We start from the raw sequence: 14,737 nt of genomic DNA on the forward strand, positions 1-14,737 counted from the left end.
TATCGTGAACTTTGTTCGTAATAATGGTGCACCTGAGAAGATAGCGAACAGAGATGGCGTAAAAGTTAACGCAACACTTGCTATATACGTAGCCCAGAAATATACAGCGGCACTACCAGGCTTTTAGGGCCGACAGGCATCACGCTGTTGTATACGCAAACGTGCATGCTACGTGAAGTATACAGTACGCCTACCGACTGTAATTTCAACTCCGACTTCTCTCAATGCGATATTGCCAAGAGCAGCAACGCGCGGCCTAAGTCGCTACGTGTTTTCGCTTTTCGAAAGTGGTGATATAACTTGGCTGACACTCTTGGATCAACCTAGACCTTAGTCTCTAGAATTTGCTTTGCTTGGAATGGCTCACTTGTCTGCTTAGCCAACTGCAACGAGGTTAACACCTTTCTTTCCCACTCGCTCAGCCCGTAAGCTTCGCGCAGCTTATGTTACTCGCGCCTGCGTTCAATCGTGCCATGCACACGCGCAGTGACGCATCAAAGAAGTCTGAAAGTGCCCACCTAGTAAACCGATAAGGCTGGCCAGCATGTGATGCAACTAGAGCTGCGTAACGCCAATCGTGTATCCTTGCAAATGTATGGAGGTAGAGGCGCTCGCTCGGCTTAAGAAGGAAATCTGGATCGCTGACTTCGTGATGTGATCAGCGGTTCAGTATATCTCTTGTGACCACGTAACGCCAGTCTCGCATCTCTTCAAGCGTTCCAGGAATACGCGTGCCGGCCTCGCGAAGTATTTGTTGACATGTAAACCGATAAGGTTACTCGCTATCTCGTGTCGCCGCGCAACTCCTATCCGTGTCTCCGTCCATGTGCGTATATCTTCGCGCGCTGGCTTGTCACTGAAATTCGCATTTCTTGACTCGTAAAAGGATAAGGTATTCAGCACTCGCTGTCACGCCGCCTGTTGCGTCTCTTTTAAGGTGCGCAAAGTATATACGAACGCTGGCGTGTCAGTTAAATCCGCCTCGTATATAAGCCGATAAGCCCCTCGGTATAGCATCCCTTATCACGGTCGCTACGTAACGCCCGCTCGTGCTTATCTTTCCAACTGATCCGTCAGAGGAACCCAGATCGCTCGGAAACAACGCGCTCGCTCGCTCCCTTATTTAATATGCATGTCCGGCGTGGCATCTCGTCGCTGCTCTATCCGAATCAAGGCGGTATTACTAGACGGCGAACACCGCCCGCGACGTTTATTGATCCGTCTGCGCCAATCTCATTGGACGCTCTCGTGCCGGCTTCCGGTCGCTGACGTCTTCCGGTGACGTCACGCTCCGGATGGCGTCACGCGCAGTTCCCTCTCTCGCAGCGTCCCCATTTCTCCCTATTGTGTACCCTTAGCGCCGCCGGTGATCACCGCTGAAGGGAGCGGAGGGCCTCCCGTAGTTGTGAATATTTTGTTTGTTTTGATTTCGTGTTGCATCTAGTAGTCCGATATTGCGAGTAATGCCGTTCGGTTTATGACTCTGTCGTTTTGTAAACGCCAACGAGGACTGTCGCTCCAGCCTATTGTGCGCGTATCCGTGTCAAGTTTATGCTAACGATGTTGTTTTGAAAATTCATTCATTGGTATCGGCGAAGAACTTATGCGAGGCCTGTCAGGTAAAACAGCTTCTAGCTTTTCCCCTCTCTCACGAAATTGAAACTATTTCCTCCTTGTTTCTCGGCATCAGCACAATCGAAACCCTGTTTCGTAACAGCAAAGAGAATATACGTTTCGATGACATATGATACATGCCTCGTCTACGCAGCGACCTTAACTTATATTATTTACTGTACATAAGACGTTAACACGAGATGCGTTATAAAGCTAGATCACGTTCCTTTCGCGAAGCCGAAAGAAGAGCTTGTTTTGAAGGCGCGATTGGCCTGTCACATAACAGGTAGTTGCAGCTATAGCCTGGTATCTCGCCAGCTCCTCTGTATCAGCGCCACATGGCGCATTCTTTCTTTTTGCGTGACCACTCTCAAAGAATCATTGATCGGCACTGCTTATTGTATATATGAGTTCCGACTTTCGTACAATCCGCGAGGTACCAGAATTCACCTCCTGACAACGCTTTACTCAAACCACTAAATGTAGGTACTATAGAAGTGCTCTGAGCGTAACAGGGGTTATAAAATAATAGTAAGAGCGTCGTGCTCGTATTGACATAAGGAGCGCGCCTATTGACAAGTTTTATACGTCGTAATTAAATGTATGGCATTACTTATTACCAATATGAAATGACACGCAAACAACAAAATATGTTAAAAATCAACGTACTAGCTGCACTGTTAGAAGGACAACACCTCCGCTTGTTGACGAAAAGAAGACATAGAAATAGAGCATAGAGTAAATAGTGCACGCATATGTCGCATCACAAACAGACGAGGGGCATTCTAAAGGAACCAAACCATTCCTACGACCGGGATAAATGGAGACAAAGAACCGCCCGCCAAGGGAAAGGTTATGGATGTAACCTAAAAGGAGAGAAACACATCACGTGCTTGTGGGCGTCTTTGTGATTGAGACCGAAAGTGGCGTGTGGCGATTTCACCTGGAACCGTAGTACCGCCTCTCCGTTCCGCGCGGAGAACGTCCGCCCTACTGTCCCCACGTTCCGTGCTCGTGCGCAGAAGCGTCGTCCCTTTTTCAGGGGAGAAGAAAGGTGGGCATGCTCCCTCTTTGGGGAGTGAGGGAGGGCTCAGAAGGGAGAGGGAGGCCAGACATATTGGGGATCGCTCGGGGCCGGCGCTGTTGACTCCCGGACTGCCGCCATCTGTGGCCGAGAGGCGCGCCTTCGCGAGCACTCGCTGCCTTTCCCAACCACCCCGAAAAAGAAAGGATGATTTGGATTTGACCCCCGTCGTCTGCACCGCTGCGTCTGTCGTCCCCACCCCGTTGTCGTCGAATTTCGATCGTCCACTCGTGCACCGAAAGGATGCCGTCGTTGCCACCATGTCTTCCACACTGAACCGCCCCTGACACACCGTCGCCTTCGAACGCAGGTCTGTGCTGCCTACGCTGTCCTCTGCGCTACCGTTATTCGGCCGCGTTTTGGCCTTTATTTATATACTATACACCTGTGCTTGGTTTCTTCTCGCGCGCCGCCGCTTCTGGAGCCGCTTTATATTACGTCAACTTATCTGGAAAATCCGAACCACATTCCAGTTTCAGAATCCTTCGGCAGTAAGTTGTGAGTCGCGCTGCGCAAGCCGCCGTCTGCTGCGCCTGCCGACAGAAACGTTCGCCGGAGTCAGCGCTCCAGGTTTAGGCCTAACAGCAGCTCTCCATATTTTTACGTACCAGCCTTTCGTAGCCCGAAACCTAGTTCGAACTCTGTGTAGGGGCGTACAAAAAGAAGTAAACCGATAAAAATATGACTCTTCGGCAGTTCCTTTCTGAAGGGCGGCGATGTCTACAACGCATCCCGTTGTTACTGTACCTCCCGTGACACTCTTGGAACGAATACGAAAGCTACATCAATGCTTGTTTTCCGTGGGTAGTCGTAATTAGTCTAATTGACGTGTGTGCGCTAGCCAGTAAGTATAATGGATGCTTGTTTTATGACTCGTAGTCGATGCTCATTTATCCATTTGCGCTTCGCTAAAGAGGAAAAACATGTTTCCGCCGCGCTGTTTCTTAATGTTTTGCTAATCATTGTGACCGCGGGTCGCTGAAGGTGGACCGCGGCCAGTCGATGATCACGCCTCCTTGTGTTCGGGTATGGTTCAATGAAAGCTGGCTACGTCGGTGCAACTTCGAGAGAACACATATTGCCGGCAATACAAATCGCCCCTTTCTAGTAGTCACCGCGAGTAATGTGAAAACATATGGCCCACCCTGCAGCGATCGTCGTAAGAACGCTGCTGAACACGCCGCGTGCCTTGCCCTTCTGCTTGTGTTACCGTGTTTTCTTCCCTCGCGGTTGACCTTGCCTACGGGGGCTTTAGCCTACGCAACTGAGCCGCCCGGCGGGCCGGTGTTATTGTTACGTGAGCAGCACGATCACCTTTCTTTCGACGTAGCATATCGTTATGCTTTCGTCCTACATTTTGTAAGCTGTCGTTGTAACTTTCCTGTCTGCGACGCTGTCCTTGAATTCGCGATCCTATTTGCCCCGCCTGTCATCTGCATTTGTGTGTTTCGCACGGTCTTCGCGTCTGCGTTCGTTTTGCGTTTTTAGTTGCGCTGTCGCTTGCTCGGCGTGTTGGAATGGGGCGAGATTCTTTCTTTGGAACAGCCGACGTTGCGCTGTTCTTTCCCAAGCGGAATCGAAGCTTTCGAGCGCTCATTTATCGCCATCCCGCCGCCGGCCCACGCTCCGCTCTTTTATTGTTGTGTTTGTTTCAAAGATGGCGGCCTTCACTGCGGCGCTCGCACGCTATGCAGAAAAAATGGCTTCTCAGGGGGGGTCGCACTTGCAGTGTCGTCGCGCCGCATGACTCATGTGTCGGCGGGTGTCCGAGTCACCTTGCGAAATCGACTCGACTTAGTAGTCTTAGTATCGCTGGGCTAGTAACCAGCGCATTTGGCAATACGAGTGAAGGAGCAAGCGAAGGTTTAGGCTTAAAAATCTCGCATTTTCAGCACCGTTTATAGTGAAGGGGGCGTTTGCTGCTCTTTCCATACGGTTGTTTTTGCTTTCTTCTCTCTTGAATTTTGTTCCGTTTAGCTTCGATTTTTTAATGTGATTTTGCGGAGGATACGATGCGGAGTGCACCACTTTAAATTTCCATGTTCCTTTAAGTGTTTTTGATGATTTGTTCATTGCGCTTAATTAGGTGACATTTCAAGGCCGTGATTTATCTGTAATTAGAATGGCAGCTGGCTCATCTACTTTTGGTTGTGGTGCTTTCTATCGAGTGTTCGGTCCAGAGCACTTTGGAAGATTTGTCTCTACATGCCCTTGACAAACACTTAATTGTGCATATGTTTATGACTCATATATTACACATTCACATGTCACAACAGTGTGATCTCTGAGGTCTTTTATTTGTGCATTTTCGTCGTACTTGTTGATCAGTTCATTCCAATATCTTTCAGGAAGCTTGTACTGCAGTGAAAATTTGTTTGTGTTGAATGCAATACATCTTCTGTAGTGCAAATTTGCGGTGTCTAAAAGTGGATCACAACATTTCTTTTTGCTTCTTTTCGTTCTGTATCGGTGACTTACACATAGCTTTATAAAAACAGAACTGAAAAAAGAAAAGTCTAGCTTGTGTATACTGGAATTCACAAAACCTTGCTTTTTTATGCAATAATTGTTTGCCTTTGCTGTTCATTATAGTTAACCACATTCAAGAAGCCTCCAACAGACCCCACCAACGTCTCACAAATTAAGTATTTTAAGTCTACCTATGCTGTCACAACCCAGAGAACACAACAACTTTTTCTTTTTCGTACACAAACAATAGATATATCTAATTAGTGCATTGTCTAGAAACCAACTCAATAATGACAGAAACCAATTAGAAACAAATTATCTGTCTAGAAATCAATTATTGAAAATTCAAACAGTGTGGAGTGGATTAAACACCATGGCTGTTTCTTTGCTGTGGTGCCTCTGTACATTTCAGGTTTAGTTTGTTGCAGATCATAGTTAAACTAGTGAGCCATTGTAGTATTCCCTGAAAGTATTATCTCTAAGGTCCAACTGGTCAGAAACTTACTATGCTGTGGCCTTCAGGTGTTAGCACCTTGGATGAATTTTTTCCTTTCCGTTTTTTTACTTAAAGGGAGTGATAATTAATTCATTAATTAAGGACAGCATATTATATTATAATACCGTTATTTAAATTAAATGATGACTGTTGCTTGGTGACAGGTGCACTTTGTTGTTGTCATATTGCAAAAAAGAAAAATTATTTCATTATTTTATGTTCACCACTTTAGCATTAATGTTGCACAGAGATTGAAATTTTATTTGTGTTTTCTCTCTATAGGTATAAACTATAATGTAGCATAGATGTAGTCACTTCTTTCATGCTGGAGAGACTATGCAAGTACGTAGAATATGTTGTAGAATGCAAGTTGTAGAAATTTTCCCGATTTGGCTTCTTTGGCATTTAGTTACATGAATAATTACTTGCACATTACTGAATTACTGATGGGCAGCACTTGCTGTGATTTGGTCTCGTTGTGCATCCGACGTGAACGCCCTACAACCCACCAGCATGCAACCATGGAGACCAGTCACAATACTTGTTGACTAGAACCAACACAAAGCCACCACGACAGCTGTCAGGCTTTTGACAAATAATGGTGAAGAATTACGGGTGTCGAAAAAGCGAGCACATAAAAAAGATTCATGAGGCAATCGTGAAGCATTTGATGAACTGTTTGGAGAAAATATGAGATGGGCTTCGAGGTGAACAGTACAACCACCGGGGGGCGCTATTCCCTGAACTCGCCTCTCCGCTCATGCAAGGAAAGATGTCTCAAGAAAGAAAAAAGAGAGAGAGAGAAAAAGAAAGGAACACAGACAGCTGCGCAACGATACAGCTACTGACTGCGAGTCGTAGCACCCACTCTGCTAATGTATGCTGCAACAGGCAATGAAGCGAACAAAAGACCAGGGCAAGTTAGCTATTATGTTTAATTTAAATGTACAAGTAATTAGTTCAAAGGAGATAAAAGTGGGCTTAAAGATAGCTTGCCCAGGAGGGAGCTGAAACCACATCTTTTGCATTACACGTGCAGTGATTTACCAATTAAGCTACTGTGGCAGCCTCCCTAGCTCCCACCTGCTTTCTTGGGTATTTGCATAAGTGCCAAGATTAGCCCTTAAAATGTCAGCCAGCACCACTGATGGCCAAGGCGACGTATGTGGGACGTCCCTTTTTGAACATTGACACCTCATAGTAAGTGAGCAGGCAACTAGCCCATAAACCCTCATATTCTACCTCATGGCATCAAGGCATGCCCTACTGTCCAAGTTATCGTTTTGCCCACCTTCATTTTCCTTTACCTTATTGTGTCTACAATTCGATTGAACATATCACTTAACTTCCCCTATGCTTTCCCTGGCTTCATTGTTTATTACTTCATCTGGTCGTGGCTAATAAAAAACCAAGCCCCTCGGATTCCTGTATTCTTCTCACACTCAGCCAGTGTGTATATTTTGCATCCATAGGTGGAATAACTTTAATGAAAAGCATTATTATGCCTGACTTTGGCTTCCTGATGGGTCAAATCTAGTGCAACTGATACCACAGTGCTGTGTGCACACAAAATGAGCAAGAAAGAGTAATAGGAACCAAGGGGCTGAATCTTTAGTTAGCTGCAACCAATGAATTCAACTAACAATGGAGCCAAAGAAAGCAAAGAGGAAATTAAAAATAATAAGAAAAGTGAAATGAAAATGGACAAAAAGACAACTTGCCATTAATGGTAGTTGAACCGACATTTTCTGCATCGCATGTGCGATGCTGCACCTAATGGTATAGTCAGGGCATGGCACACTGGACGCGTGCTTAGCCTGTGCTTTTCTTGACTTCATTGTCTGTTGATCTTGTGTGGGTTTACGCAGTAAAGGCACAGAAATTAATGCAGAAATGTTGCAGAGCATACAACGTTAATTGCTATGACTGACATAGGATACAAACATGTATGTCAAGACTTATATGTGAGACATATCTAGGGAGGCATTTAACTCCTAATAGTGCAATATCAACAGCAGATATGTCATCACTCGTGCTCGCATGATATCAAGGGATTGTAATGCGACACTGCATGCCACCTGTGGAAGCCGAAACCAAAAGCATGGCGTGCAGAAAGACTCACCGAAAATAATGTGGTGCAAGCCTGCTCATAGCGACATTTCCACAATATGAAAGGAAAAAATAAATAAAAGCTGTAGCTGTTATGCCTGCAATCCTTAGAGAGAACACTTATATACATATCATGCCTGCATGCCATGCCTATGGCATATCACGCCTGTGGTAGCAGGTTTGACTCTCGGCCGTTGCGGCAATCATTATAGAATGCAACAACACTCGTTCACTGAGGTTTGGATGCATGTTAAGGAACCATAAGTGGCTGAAATTTCCTCATCTGGAGACCTCTACAGCAGTATTCCTTGTAGCCCTGCAGTGTATGGGCCAGTGAGAGAGACTGTAAAAGTGCATGTGCTGCTTCAATTTTGTGCGCCTATTCCCATTTATATACTCTTTTTTCTTTCTTGCTATATCTTTTCAAATCCTATTTCCCTTTTCCCTTGTGCAGGGTGGCAAACCGGACTTTTTTTGGTTTACCTCCCTGCCTTTCCCTCATTTCTCTCTCTCTCTCTCTCTCTAACCATCGTTAGCCATTTACTTACTCTAGTGTTTCTCACGTGCAGGCCGAGCTCCCAGCCATCTGTGCCCACCTCCTCGCCCTTGTTGCTCTTGAGAGGAGGTGGCCATGTCGTCTGTGAAAGTGGCAGTGAGGGTGCGGCCCTTCAACAACCGCGAGACAAGCAGGGACTGCAAGTGCATCATTTCTATGAGTGGAAACACAACAGGTACATATGCTGTAAGGTTGTCTATGTGCTGTATTGTCAGTATCATGCAACCTCAAGAATACTATAGTGCTATGGAGCAGTGGGGCATTGTGTGACTATGAACAAAGACGATTTGGCGAGAAGGGCTTGTGGCTGGTTTGGGCAGCCTTCTTGTGTATGCAGCGTTGCTGCAGTTTGTAAATACCTTGTAAATACACCTATGCCTCACTAATTCTGCCTCGTGGCAGTATATAGTATAGTACGTTGGCCAACATGTTGGCCACCATTTTACTTGAATAATGTTTTTTTTTTTCATTGAGTCTGTCACACTAGAACAACGACAATTGTTAGGCTATGGACTGAGATTATGTATCCTAGCAGCTCCTGTTGCTTTTCTGTGATGCAGCCATTGACAATATGCCATTCTCAGTCTTGTCCTAAACGGTGCAGAGTGTGACGCCACCCTTAGAGTATAGTATGTTACTTGAGAAAGGTTGAGGTGACAAGCAAAGGCTCATTTAATAATTTTCGTTTAGCATCACTGTTCTTGTAGGTCTTCTCAGTACCACTTCTCTTGTTATGAAACAGCAAAATTGCTGTCCTAAAATGTTCGAGTTGCTGTGTCTGGCTGCACTGAGATGTTCTCTTTTTCAAGTAGCTGCATGGTAACAAATGTTCATTATGTGTATATAACACTGAAACTCTTCTTCTTCTTTGAAACGCTTTTATTTGTGTTCACTCACTTGGCGATTGCTTTAAGGTATCTGTATCGATGAAGTGTTTTCAGCACTTTTCAGCACAATTTTCTCAGCATGTGAGTGAGCACTGTATTTACTGTATGTGATCAGTTGAACACTTGCGCCACTGCGTGGAATTGAGAAGTTGGCTATGTTTTGCAGCAATCACAAATCCCAAGGCACCACCTGGTTGCAAGGAAGCCGCAAAAAGTTTCAACTATGACTATTCATATTGGTCCCATGATGTAAGTTCGCCCCCTGTCTTTTTTGTATGCTGTGCGTCCTACGCAGAGAGCTGCATGCTTAGAAACATAGGTGAACACATGAAAACTCTTTGTCTCACATGAACAAGTGTTTTAGATATCTGGCCAGAAAAACATGCTCTAACCTTAAGGGTGTGCCTAATACCAATGATGCCACGACGGCAAGCAAACAGTTAAATCTGTGCAAAATTTACTGAGTGTATTATAGCAGTTTATAGATAATAGAGGATTCCTATTCTGTTTTTTATTCTTTCAATTTAATTCATATTCTTTAATTTGAGAAGCTCTGCAACGGGTTTGCAAAGCTAATAAGAGCCAATGATTGTGTTTATAATGGGTGCAACACAATTATACTGGAGTCATGTGTGTATGTAAATGTTGTTATGCTCTAGTATATTTCCGATTCACTGTTGTCCTGCTTGCATCTGCAGTGTACAGCACTATTAACTTAATTGTTCCTCATGAAGGGCAGATGAAATTTAATAAAATAAAACACAGAATGTAGTGCGCCGGTCATATACCAATGTACTGTATATGTTGTTGTCAGTCACATGAATCATAGACTGAAAGGGATCTGTGATCTGGATGCGATTCTCCGACTTTTTGCTTTCAGCCCACAGATGTTCACTTTGCTACCCAAGACAAAGTCTATGATGACATTGGAGAAGAGATGCTCCTGCACTCCTTTGAAGGGTAAGGGAAATATTCACAAGCAGGTTGTGAGGATGCTCATAGCAGTTTCTCTTCATCTTGAAGCATGAACATAACAAGAACAAAGGTACAAATAAAGGTGTGATGGTACTCTTGTTTTATTTCCACTGTGTAGAACCTTTAAAATGGGCCTTAACCAACTCACCAACCTTGCCGTCTTTCTATAGCTTTCCCTGTGCGGTCATTTGAAACCAATGTGTTCATGCGGTTAAGTGTGCACAGCAGGCTGCTAATGACAGCAATGTGGAATTCGGGCATCAATTAATTCGCGGGATAATTAAACCATGCTCATTTTACAGTAGAGTCCTACCGCATAATGCACAGATACTGTGCTTATGGAATGTTTACTTCATATGGAACATTTACTTCACAATGTTGATTTAGAGGTGCCTAAAGTAAAAAAGATTCTGTGGCTGTTCGAAAAACAGTCTACAAGCTACAGCTAGTGCATGTGTGTTTAAGTGAGCCAGTGAACCTTACCTGCCATCTTTATTGTAGCACTTCATGTCAGATGACTTTCTGACTTCTGTCTCATACAAAGCACACCGCCTTGTATGGAAACCTGATAGAGACATACTATTCTCCCGTCTTTTCTCCCCTTTGGGCAGGTACAACGTATGCATCTTTGCCTATGGGCAGACAGGCGCAGGGAAAAGCTACACCATGATGGGGCGTCAGGAGGAAGGGCAGGAGGGCATCATCCCGCACATCTGCAAGGACCTCTTTCGCAAAATCAAAGAGGACGTATCCGAGGACATGCTCTACTCTGTCGAGGTGAGCAAGGAGGACGGCTCTCGGTGCTCATAACCATGGGGTCCGCATGCCGTGTTTTCAGTTGTGCAGCACCAATCGTACTGGAGATTTGGTATTACCCAAAGGTTGTATGCATTCTCAGTGCACTTGTAAAGGAGCAGAAGGCAGATTGTGAATTCTCATTAACTCCACAAAGCTCAAAATATCTTTTTTTTTTGTGTGTGTGCTGAGTGTACTGGGCTCTGTAATTTGCTGTGCCAGCCCAAAATCTAATCCTCATTGCCACTGTTGCAGCTGAAGGAAGCGTTTGATACAGATCATCGGTAACAAAAAAGAGTGTTCATTGAAGTCTGCCCTAGTGCTTTTATACTCTGGCCATGGGGGCAGTGCATGCGTCGTTAGAAAGCTTTCATAACAATTTCCGTAACTAATGCGGTTGCTGCACATGCATCTGGCAGTGTATGACACAGCTGTGAATTTGATACCTTATGCAAATGCAGTTTGATACTTAATGCAAGGCACATAACTGCGCGATTGATATGCTAGAGTGAGATTCCAGTTGTGGATACATCAGTGAATCAATTACAAATTAATTTTTACTACGCTAATGAAGTTCTTGGATAACTTTTCATGCCTTCTTTGCAAATAATTGCAAACAATTTCTTCAAATTTTCCTCGATGTAGATAGGTGATCTTGGGCTTTCTGGTGTTAAGGGGAGATGTGGGTTCCAAAACCAATTTTGTTAATTTTAGTGTGAACTGGATGATATTTAACAGTATTGTTCAGTTTTTTTCTGCTGATTGCAAATATCTAATTAGGTTTTGTATATCTGCTTAGAACAAATGAAGCAAACTTTTAATACAGAAATTCAGTCAATTTCTGACAGGACTTTTCAAAAACTTAACTTTGTCAAAAGCAAAAACAACGTATACAGCCAGAACATCAGAGAGTAGCTCTAGCCGGTGATGCTATTTTTATTGTTCTCAGTGCACTTACAATGTAAAAAAACCAGATGTAAACATAATTGCAATATTTTTGCTAATTTTCATTTGTGTTTGGTGGCAAATAATATTTAGCCGAAAACATTAGAAATAAATAAATAGCATCACTGGCTAGATCCATTCGACACAAATATATTGATACCAAACATTTTGCTAGTACTTAGAACGAACATATGAAGATCCCCTGTAAGGCAGTGTGTGGCGTCCAACAAAATGAAGCTGAGAAAAACGAATTTGAACTTTCAGTTCACTGCAACTTTGAATGGCCTGATGATATGGCAATACGAATTGCATCACTATGTAGCCCTATGTTTCAGCAACAAGTTCATGACAGATATATATGGCCATTGTGCAAAAATAACACTCAGATTTTGATTGCAACATCATGCATAGTCATTGGAAGCAATGCCAGAAAGCTAGTACCACGAGCTTCACATTTCTATTTTAGTTCCTTGTTGAACAGAAGGCACACAAATAGCATCCCTATGCAAATAAAGTTGCACAGAGTTCATGGCCACAACAAAATATGTCCTTTCCACAAAGTTTATGGCTACAACAAAAAATCTGGATCAAATCCCAGTGGTGGTCGCCACATTTCAATGGAGCCAAAATGCAAAAAAGTTCATGTGCTTGTGTTATAGTGCTTCCCAAGTGGTCAAAATTAATCCAGAATCATATCGTGGTTTTGGAATGTAAAATCCCAGGATTCAAATTTAAAGAAAAAAATTTATATCTCTTGCACACTCACACAATTGTACATTCAGCACAGGTCACACCTAGACCTATAAAAGCCCAGGACTGTAGGCAGAGTCTGTTGCTGGCTTGTGCCTCTTTGCAAGCTTGTTTGTCAAAGCATTTTTGTTTGTGTGATCCTTGTTGGACATGTGAAGCCTCCGACGATCCTTGTCATCCTCCGACAATCCTTTCGCGCATGCCACATGTGGAGCACTCCAGCACAAGCTTGGCACAGAGCCTGTACTCCTTTGCAGGACCCAAACAATGGGACTAGTGCTGGGACTAAAGGGTGCAACTCTGTGCAAATGATTGATGTTTGCATTGCGTTTAGCTTGCAAACCATGCAAATGATAGCTCATAAATTATAAGAGCTTCACCCCGCTATTAATTTTCTGTGATCCCTTATTTAGTACAAAATTAACAGCGCATGTCACTCTGCATAGTTATTTACTGTAAATGAAATATATGTTATCACTGTCTACGTTAGTGCTATAAACAAAGTGCTTGTAAGATCTTAATTTAAATGCAGCCAAAGGCAAATGGTGCGCTGTTTAGGTCTGTAGTCACTCATAGTACTAACCCTACTCCTCCGCCCTTGGCTGTGATGAAAGGCTGATCTCTAAAGGACTGTTTGATTGCAGGCTAGTCGAATACATACTTGGTTATGGAGGAGGTTAGTATGGAAAAGGCTAACGTTGAAAATGGTAACTTATGTAGGAAACCCATAACCTGCATGTACACTTTCTTAAACCATATGGACTGCATGACATTGCTGACAACAAGGCCATATCCCATTAGCCGTTTTTAAGCAGTAGAATCTGATTAAAAAATGCATGTAGGTGTGAAAGTGGTGTCGAGGTAATTTGTGCAGGTTCATTTGCTTGCTATTATGAATGGCCACCTGGTCACACACAAAAAGTACCGCCGCCAATTTTCCCTTTTCCTCATTTCTTTTTGCTCTGCTGTACTTAGGCAGGAAGGCAACAATGTTAATGAAACCACTTCATGTTCTTTTTGAGGTGTTCTAGGTTAAATTGTACCAGCTAATCATAAGCATTTATGCTTAAATTAGAAAAAAAAAAATGTTTATACGACTTTGCAAACAGTGTCCCCTCTTCTCCATCTACTAATTTTCAACCACTCATGAGCGTTTGTATTAAAAAAAAAAGAAAAGAGAAAGAAGAAGAAAAAAAAACTCTGCACCACCAGTACTCATTGTTCACTCATTTGCAAGCTCCATTTGCCAACGTAGCACACTAATGACAAGACAAGTGGACGAAATGTTAAACTGTTGTGGGAAAGTTAGGAAAGGAAAGGGAAGTTGAAAACAATGGGAGGCACGGATGAATAATCGGTTCCGCTCCTTCCCCCGCCCTTTTTTCAACCTTTACTGCTTTGTGACTGTCGTCCTGGCTTCTTGCCCAACTGGTGTCTTGGCTGAGTGCCCATTGCGGAAGTGTCATTTTCTGCCTGGCGTTTTGTCTCCCGCTGAGCCTTTAAGGAATGCCGACTTGGCTCCCCTGTGACCTCATTGCCTTATTGTTGCTCTCTTTAAGCTCCTTTGGGTTATTTTTTCTCAACTTTCGATCTTTTCAAGTTTGAAAACTGGCACTCTTTTGTTCTGGCTCCCTTGAACATGTAGAGTAGGGCATTGAAGGCATTTATTATTAGGTCATGAGAGGCATTTATCCTTGGAGCTGGAGCACACAGACTGTTTGACAGAGGCATAATGTTTTCAGCTGAGTTAACTTGTTTACTTTAGGTTTCTTTCTTATGAGTGAATCTATGCACTAGACTTGCAAATTTTGAAATGTTGTGATGTTGTGACAGAAAAGAATGGCATGAAGGTACTATAAGTAATATTTACAGATTTTATAAGCTGCTTATTATGTTGTAAAACCAGCACAATAGTATGTTGCATCTCTTATTGAATAGTGAAGGCTTTCAGTAGCATCAGTTTAAATGGCTTGCACAATGAGAAAGCACAGGCCTTGTAAAGCGGGTTTTCAAGTTTTCTGAAAGTTATGACCTCCAAGGTTTCAATCCTTTGGCTT

At 43.5% G+C, this 14,737-nt stretch overlaps 1 protein-coding gene across 9 annotated transcripts in view; it reads left to right on the forward strand.

The window, feature by feature from the left end:
- Positions 1-14,737, forward strand: part of unc-104 (kinesin family member unc-104) — a 131,946-nt gene that overhangs the window by 62,331 nt on the left and 54,878 nt on the right. For 8 of the 9 annotated variants that reach the window (XM_075685478.1, XM_075685480.1, XM_075685482.1 and 5 more), the window contains exons 2-5: positions 8,342-8,503; positions 9,382-9,464; positions 10,096-10,175; positions 10,802-10,967. In XM_075685478.1, coding sequence (XP_075541593.1) covers positions 8,404-8,503; positions 9,382-9,464; positions 10,096-10,175; positions 10,802-10,967 — 429 coding nt within the window. In that variant the 5' untranslated portion in view covers positions 8,342-8,403. Of the gene's footprint in view, positions 1-2,735; positions 3,009-8,341; positions 8,504-9,381; positions 9,465-10,095; positions 10,176-10,801; positions 10,968-14,737 lie in introns of those variants that run through there. The other variant, XM_075685479.1, reaches the window with a different exon arrangement.

Source organism: Dermacentor variabilis, chromosome 3 (assembly GCF_050947875.1).
Source record: "Dermacentor variabilis isolate Ectoservices chromosome 3, ASM5094787v1, whole genome shotgun sequence".
In the NCBI taxonomy this organism is placed as follows: domain Eukaryota; kingdom Metazoa; phylum Arthropoda; class Arachnida; order Ixodida; family Ixodidae; genus Dermacentor; species Dermacentor variabilis.